General features: G+C 38.1%; 1 protein-coding gene across 1 annotated transcript in view; it reads right to left on the bottom strand.

Annotated features, from left to right (window-relative positions):
• The window catches only part of LOC133425030 (T-box transcription factor TBX19-like), a 17,978-nt gene continuing 8,608 nt past the window's right edge, over positions 1-9,370 (bottom strand). Inside the window, exons 3-8 of the mRNA XM_061715680.1 lie at positions 5,340-5,474; positions 3,651-3,712; positions 3,522-3,580; positions 3,122-3,292; positions 1,586-1,733; positions 1-220 (exon numbers count right to left, since the gene is read on the bottom strand). Of these exons, the coding sequence (XP_061571664.1) occupies positions 67-220; positions 1,586-1,733; positions 3,122-3,292; positions 3,522-3,580; positions 3,651-3,712; positions 5,340-5,474 (729 nt within the window). The 3' untranslated portion in view covers positions 1-66. The remainder of the gene's footprint in view (positions 221-1,585; positions 1,734-3,121; positions 3,293-3,521; positions 3,581-3,650; positions 3,713-5,339; positions 5,475-9,370) is intronic.

Genomic DNA, 9,370 nt, shown 5'->3' with positions numbered 1-9,370 from the left:
AACACACATTTAGTTAGTTACCATGGTTACTAATGAACACTTACACACGTAGCCATGTGATGCTCTTCAGAAAGAGTGGGCGTGGCCAGGCGGCCAGCCGGCCCCGCCCACTCGGCCGTGAGCCAACGGCTGCATGAGGCTCTCGCTGCTGATTGGTCCGTGGGGTGAGTGGGAGGGGCTTAGCTCTCCACATCCGACCGTCCAGAGGCAGGAATACTGGCTGTAAACACACACACACATACATATATATACAAATATATACACACACACACATATATACTAGTGCTGGCCAACGATTAAAATTTTTAATCTTAATTAATCCATGATTTCTGTAATTAACTGCGATTAATCGCATATTTATTTCATATTTATTCAGAGCGGCGCGCTCTTTAGGCTGATTTACGGTTCCGCGTTACACCAACGCAGAGCCTACGGCGTAGGGTACGGTGCGTGTCGCAGCGCTCTCTGCTCGTGTGTTTGGCTGCAGGTATTTGAGACTCGACGTACTTCCATGGTAATTCATTTCAAATCGCCAGTACATGCAAATAACTTTAGTCTTGTCCAAAGAACCATCTGGCATCTTTTTGAAAGTGAACTAACCATTCAAAAGTCCCTTTTAATTCTCCATCTTTCAATCCACCATACGTTTCCTCAGGCTACGGGTGCCGACGAGCGCCAGAAATGTTGCGCCTTTTTTTTTTAATCTCATGCGTTAAAAAAATTGTCGGCGTTAAGAGGACGTGAAGTTAACGCATCGTTAACGCGTTTACTTGGACAGCACTAATATATACACACACACACACACACACACACACACACACACACACACACACACACACACACACATATATATATATACACATACATACACGCACACACACACACACATTTATATATACACACACACACACACACACACACACACACACATATATATATATATACACATACATACACGCACACACACACACACATTTATATATACACACACACACACACACACACACACACACACACACACACACACACACACATATATATATATACACACACACACACACACACACACACACACACACACACACACACACACACACACACACATATATATATATACACATACATACACGCACACACACACACACATTTATATATACACACACACACACACACACACACACACACACATATATATATATACACATACATACACGCACACACACACACACATTTATATATACACACACACACACACACACACGCACACACACACACATATATACATATATACAAATATATACACACACACACACACACACACACATATATACAAATATATACACACACACATATATATATACTAATATATACAAACACACACACACACACACACACACACACACACACACACACACACACACACACACACACACACACACACACACACACACACACACACACACACACACACACACACACACACACACACACACACACACACACACACACACACACACACACACCTGTAAACACAACGGCAGGTTTCTGCAGCCTTTATGACATCAGGATGTGGGTGGAGCCTCACCTGGAGCCGTGAGGAGGGGGCGGAGCCTGAGGGGGCGGGGCCTGAGAAGGGGGTGGGGCCCCGCCGGTCGGGGGGAGGCTGGAGGAGGGTCGAGGGTTGGAGCTGGGCCAGCCGTCCGTCAGAACCTGAACCCCTTCAGACAGACACACTGACGGCAACAACATCATCAGACCAGGTTAAAGCCACGCCCACATGACTTACCGACTACTGATGACGTCATAGTGGCGCTAGTTAGCCGCCTCTAGCTTCCACTAGCTCCCCTTTTCACTGATGCAACATCTACACACACACACACATGCGCGCCGCGGAACACACACACAAGCACACGAGTGTGCGTATTTAAAAATAGAGCGGGAGCAAAACTTTGTTTGATTGTAAGCTACTTTATTTCAGTTTTTACATTAATCAAACCCATCAAAGTCCTCATCCTCTGTTTCTGCATTAAAGAGATCCGCTAAATCAGCTGTGCCAGTCCGAATTTCGGGGGGGGGGGGGGGGTACACGCCGCTCAACAATATTTTGAAAGTGACTGCAGTACCAGTTTTGGCCATTTCTTACCTTACATGTTGAAGTACAATTTCGAGAAAAAAGTCGAAATGTTGAGAAAAAAGTCGAAATGTCGAGTAAGAAGCTGAAATGTCGAGAAAAAAGTTGAAATGTTGAGAAAGTCGAAATGTTGAGATTAATGTTGAAGTACAATTTTGAGAAAAAAGTCGAAATGTCAAGAAAAAAGTCGAAATGGTGAGAAAAAAGTCGATATGTCGAGAATAATGTGAAGTACAATTTCTAGAAAAAAGTCGAAATGTCGAGAAAAAAGTCAAAATTTCGTGAATAGTTGAAATAGTAATAATTGTACTTCAACATTAATCTTGACTTTTTGACTTTTTTCTCGACATTTCGACTTTTTTCTCGACTTTTCGACTTTTTTCTCAAAGTGAACAATAAAAAAAAATCTTCCCCTCTCAAATATTTTTCTCCTGCCTGGCCCTAATACTCTTCCGTACGGATCAAAGTGAAGGTTTAACTCTTTGTGTCTAGGAACTAAAATGCTTCTGTTTGGGTGTAAAGCATCGGATCCTAAAGTGTTGACGGGTCAGTCGTCCTCACACTTGTTTGTTGACTTTGTTGGGTGTTTGTTGTTCAAGGGTTTCGTTTGCTGTTGTGTTTGTGGTCGGATCAAAGTTTATTTGTTTATTAAAAAAATCTTCCTCCTCTAAAATATTATTTTTATTTTTCTCCTGCAGGCCCTAATACTCTTCTGTAAGAAAAATATCATACAAATCATATATGAAATATATATATTATATATATATATATATATATAAACATATTTACAGGCAAAAACATGGCACCAGTTATTCCTTTTTTGGGTATAAACAAAAAACTACCAAAAGTTGTCATGTAATGATGAAAAAAAATAAATCGATCTTTAGACATACGAATCGATTAGTAAGAATTAATATGAGGATCTATTTAGAATCGGAAAATCGATTTTTTTCAACACAGACCTACTGACTACACACACACACAGCTTACCTGAGGGGTGTGTGCGGTGCGGCAGGTAGGCTGCAGGGTACGGCGTGTGTCGCCCCGGGTAACCGGGGTGTTTGTAACCATGGTGATGGTGGTGATGGTGCGACGCCAGCGGGAGGCTGCTGCCGCAGGGGAAGGAGGCTCCGCCCCCTGCTGCCTGGCACAAGGACCAGCCTGACACACACACACACACACACACACACACACACACACACACACACACACACACACACACACACACACACACACACACACACACACACACACACACACACACACACACACACACACACACACACATTATTTTTTATTTAATTTAACGTCATCTTTTATTAGTTATTAATAAGTATCGTAAGTAACAATAACGAAATGATTGACTAACAGAATAACGATGATGACTCACAGGGCTGGATCCCGATGCGACTCTCAGATGACTCTGGTAAACTCCGCCCCATCGGGTTCCTGAGGAGAACCAATCAAACGCTGTCATCACGGCCCTCGTCACGGCGGTGCAAGTGATGGCTTCAGTTACCTCTCTTTGGCGTCCAGAAAGGCTTTAGCGAACGGGTTGTACTTGATCTTCAGAGCCGTGATCTGAAGGAGAAAAACAGCAGAACAGAAACACGGACAGTCAGCTCAACCTGGCTCCTATCAGGATAACAGACCGCCAAACGCTATGTACTCGTATGAGGGATATCTATGACTGGGTCGTAAATAACTCAAACTCTATTTGGTTGGGTGTTGAAGCTTCCCTTTCAAAGTATACACTAAGGCAGGGGTCTTCAACCCGGGGTCCGCGACCCCTAGGGGGGCCGTGGAGGTACTGCAGGGGGTCCTCCAACTTCAAAAGAAATAAGGGCAATTTTAACCAAAATAATTTGTGAGAGTTAAAAAAAAAAAAATAATAATATATAGGCTATATATTTATATATATATATATATATATATATATATATATATATATATATAGGATTGAGAAAACTCCATTAACGGCAATAATAATCTACTTTGTACAATAACTATTTAGTCTACAACTCTACATAAATGATTCCCATGACTTGGCTATTTCCTATTTAACGCTAGTTAGACCTGATGGAGAAATTCACAACAATAACGAAGCCTAAAGCCGGAGATTGTAACGTTTCGTCCACCGTAAACACGTGTAGGCTAATGACCCAGTCATGAATTGGCTGATAAGGTGATATAAGCAGAATAAAACACTCACATTCAAAAGTCATAAGTTATTAAAACTTGATTTACTGGATAAGTGGTTACTTCAATCCTACTCCCCAATCATACTAATATTTGTATTTTATTTTTTTACTTTTCTGATCATGCATGTTCGAAATAAAATCTTCAAATCAAATCAATTTGTGTGTTGTGTGTATGTCGGACCCCAGGAAGAATAGCTAATGCTGTTGCTATTGCTAATGGGGATCCTAAATAAAACAAACACACGCCGGCGGCGGCGCAGGCCGAGGTCACCTGACCGGGTCTTTTAATTAATGTTGAAATACAATTTCAAGAATAAAGTCAAAATTTTGTGAATAAAGGAAAACTTTTGTGAATAAAGTCAAAATTTTGACTTTTTTCTCAACATTTCAACTTTTTTATCAAAATTTTTACTTCAACATTAATCTCGACATTTCAACTTTTTTCTCAACATTTCGACTGTATTCACGAAATTTTTACTTTTTTCTCAACATTTCAACTGTTTTCTCAAAATTGTATTTCAACATTAATCTCGACATTTCAACTTTTTTCTCAACATTTCGACTTTTTTCTCAACATTTCGACTTTTTTCTCGAAATTGTACTTCAACATTAATCTCGACATTTCGACTTTTTTAACTTTTTTCTCGACATTTTGACTTTTTTCTCGAAATTTCAACTTTATTCACGAAATGTTGACTTTTTTCTCGACTTTTTATTCTCTATTTATGTCTGGATAATGGTGATTTAGTTTTATCCTCTGTGTTCTTTGTCACTAAGGGAGTTGTGTCTATTATTGTTTTGTTTGTCATGTTTATTGTGTGTCTGTTATGTATTAAGTGTTAATTTGTGTGTTGTGTGTATGTCGGACCCCAGGAAGAATAGCTAATGCTGTTGCTAATGCTAATGGGGATCCTAAATAAAACAAACAAACCAACCACTGGGTCGGGGGTCACTGGGGTCAGGGGTCACTGGGTCAGGGGTCACCGGCCCTGAACCGGGTCTCCTACCTCTTCGTTCTGGTAGGCCGTGACGGCGATGAACTGCGTCTCCTTGAAGGCCACGTTGGACACCAGCCGGTGGCGCGAGCCTACGCACACGATGTGCAGCTGCGGCTCGTACTTGTGGAGGGAGTTCAGCATGATCTGGAAGGTACGAGAGTAATCAATCAGCATGATCTGGAAGGTATGAAAGTAATCAATCAGCATGATCTGGAACAGAAACTCAGAGTTTGTGGAGGTACGAAAGTGATCACTCAGCATTGGTCTGATCAGTCGTCACCGGTGTTACTGCAATAGATGCTGATCAATATATATATATATATATATATATATATATATATTTTTTTTTTAATTTTTATTCTTTATTTCATTCATTAAAAGAAAAACAAAACAGTTAAAATGTTGAGATTGTAGAATGTCGAAATTTTGCCTTTTTTCTCAACATTTCAACTTTATTCACGAAATGTTGACTTTTTTCTTGAAATTGTATTTCAACATTAATCTCGACATTCCTGGCCCTAATACTCTTCTGTAAACCACCAAAATGGATTTGAAATAAAATTAAGATGTCAGAGTGTAGACTTTCAGCATTAGTTTTAGAGGTTTCCCAAAAATAGGGCATTTACTGTTTAGTAATTCTTTATGTTTTATTTCATGTATTAACAGAAAAACAAAACAGTTCAATATAATTACAACAAATCATTTTCCTTGAATGAAAGGGAACAGAAAGAAGAATAAGATTATTTTATCTGTCCCTTTTTCCTAAGAAATCACATTTCAATTCATGTAATAAGAAAAAATAAATAAAGAAACAAAGGACAAATTACGCAATAAAAAAAACACTTTCCAAAAAATGTAATAAAAAATTTAAAAAAATTACAAATTAGGCAATAAAAAAAAACACTTTCCAACGTAATTTGAAAAAAAAAAACAACAAACAAACAAAAAAACTGCTTCTCTGTGGCGAACCAGTGTCTGATTTATGATGCCGGTTTTTCCTCTCCATCCCATAATATCAACGATCTCTCATCTTTACACACTTCTTCTTTTTCAGGGTCGGTGTTTGCTGCTCCAGCCTTTTCCCAATAAATTAATTTAATTTATTACATGAAACATGGGACAATATCACATGTTAAATGACCCTGCAGGTCCTCTACAGACCACTAGGGTCCAGATCCAGACCTGTAGGTCCTCTACTGACCACTAGGATCCAGATCCAGACCTGCAAGTCCTCTACAGACCACCAGGGGGCTGGATCTAGACCTTAGCTAAGCAGAATCATTTTGATAATTCATTTGGATAAGTCATCTTTTTTATTAATTATCAATAAGTATCATAAGACAATTATTAAGTCTTTAATAACTGAACCAGCACCCCTTTGTGGCACAACATAAATGGTGCCTGTCAGGATTTGACATTTCCCCCAGTTTCAGTTCTGGTTTGACCCTCCTGTTTCCCATCTGCCTTGATTGTCTGCACCTGTGTCTCGTTATCCTCTGTGTATATCTAGTCTTGTCTTTCCCCTGCTCCTTGCTGGTCCGTACTGTTTCCTCCCTCCATGTTCTCCTCGTCAAGATTTCGGATTCATGTTTTTGGTCTGCCTTTTGATCCTGCTCAGCAGCGTTTTTGGTTTTGCTTTTGCAAATTAATTACATTTTTTTCCAACTCCTGCTCTCCTGCTCTCCTGCGTTTGGGTCCTCAATAAACCACCCCGTGACAGTGCCCCGTGTGAGGTTTTTAATATACCAGCTTTGTGTCAAATCTGTGTAAAATTATTATTATTTTTTTTTTTAAAGAAAAAATAATTTAAAAAAGTTTTTCAATAATTAATTTTTTTCATTTTTTTTTAATTTAAAAGGAGCATGAGGTAGGATTGAGGCAGGATTTATGAAAAAAATTTGTATACGTTTTAAGTTTTCTAGTAATAATGTCAAATGAAGCGTTCCAAACCAAAAAGAATGAGCCGTCTAGTGTATCTCTCCGTTGCCTTGAACAGGCTGTGTGCTGCAAAATGTGCTGCAATTGTGACCGGAATTTCCCGCGCTGTCCTGCGGATGTGACGTCAAATGACGCTGCATGCGCGTTCTCCCCGTTCTCCCGTGCCGGCTTCGCTGTTGGCTGCAGTACCCCCGACGGCCGTCGTGGCGAAGGGTGGCGCTAGAGAGTCTCATTTCTTAAAAGGAGCCTCATGTTCCTTTAATTTTTAATATTTTAATTTTTTTAATATTTTATTTTATTTTATTAATGTGTGTACTTTTTATTTTAATTTATTTCTATTTATTTATTTTATTTAATTTTAAGTAATCTTTTTTATTAATTATAAGTATTGTAAGTAAATTATTAATAACTCTCCAGTAACTGAAACAGCACCCCTTTGTGGCACAACATAAATGAGAGGTTTTCAATATACCAGCTTTGTGTCAAATCTGTGTAAAATTAATTTAGATTTTTTTTTTAAGAAAAAATAATTTTAAAAAAAGTTATTAATAATTTCTTTTATTTTAACATTGTTTAAATATTTTATACTTAATTTTTAATATTTTAAATTTTAAATTTTATATTTTTAAGGCTTTTTTTATTTTATTTTTTATTTTATTGATTTTTATTTTTTGAGACTGATTCTGCTGTTTGATTAAAAAATAAATAAAAAAAAGTGTTTCAATAATTTCTTTTATTTTAACATTGTTTACATTTTTTTAAACTTAATTTTCAATATTTTTAATTTTTTATTGTTCTTTTATATTATTAATATAAATAATTTATATATATATATATTTTTAATTATAATTGATTTTTTTTTTAATTTAATTTTAAGTAATCTTTTTATTAATTAATTATTAAGTATCGTAAGACAATTATTAATCACTCTCTAGTAACTGAGGCACAACATCATCAAACAGAATAACTCTGTTATGTAAATCTGTTAACGGAACCAGTAAACCGAGTTTCAACGGCGATTTAACGTAAAACCTGATAGTTTGAAGAGTTTCTCGTCACAGAAACTCCCTGAACTCGGGTCACATCTGAAAACTCGGCGGATGGACCGAAGCCATCTCTGCGATTTTGCGCCAAACACTCTTCCATCCATCTGTCTTTTTGTCTCGTTCAACCCATTCGCTAACGAGGCCCAATTAACCAATGGGAGCCGGCGGTGGGGGAAACACACAAAAACAACAAAAACAAACTGTTTTGTATTCAGATTGAGAGGCTGGCCCCGGGTCTGACCCCGCGGCGTGTGCGCTAGCATTAGCGGGAGTGTGTTTGGGTCCGGTTCAGCACTCGGTCCGAGTTCTGGAGGGCCAAATTAATCTCCCGGTAAAAAACATAATTACCATAATGTACAAATAAGCTGAGCAATTATTTCATTACGGCGGAGCTCCGTGTTCCATTACTGTGTGTGTGTGTGTGTGTGTGTGTGTGTGTGTACGGGATAATGGGTAAATATAAACAACATTACTGCCAATTTTCTACTGTGTGTGTGTGTGTTTTTGTGTGTTTTTGTGTGTAAAGGCCTCCACGAGTAGCGCTAGCCTCTCGACAGGAAGTGCATTAAACCGCCGTCGGCCAATTAAGAGCTGTTTATCCCGTTCCCGTGGTTACGAGGGGGCGAGCGGGTGAAGTGAGCGGAGAGAGGGACTGAAGTGGCCAGTAATTGGCTTGTAGTCTCTCGCCCACTCCAGCGTAATAACGAGAGGGAGAGAGAGAGAGAGAATGTGAAGAAAACGATAATGACAGAAGAAGAGAACAAAGAAAAAAGTAGTAGATTAAAGAAAGCTGCCGATGAAGAAATGATGGAAATATTACATGAAAAACGACAGAATAAGAAAAAGGATGAACCTGAGAAGGGAAAAGTAAAGAAACAGAACACACACACACACATATATATATATATATATATATATATATATATATATATATATATATATATATATATATATATATATATACATATATATACACTGTACACACGCATATATATATATATATACACACACACACTCACACATTATATATATATATATATAAACACACACACACAT

The sequence above is a fragment of the Cololabis saira genome, chromosome 24, assembly GCF_033807715.1.
Source record: "Cololabis saira isolate AMF1-May2022 chromosome 24, fColSai1.1, whole genome shotgun sequence".
In the NCBI taxonomy this organism is placed as follows: Eukaryota; Metazoa; Chordata; class Actinopteri; order Beloniformes; family Belonidae; genus Cololabis; species Cololabis saira.
This window is presented reverse-complemented; position numbering and strand designations above follow the sequence as displayed.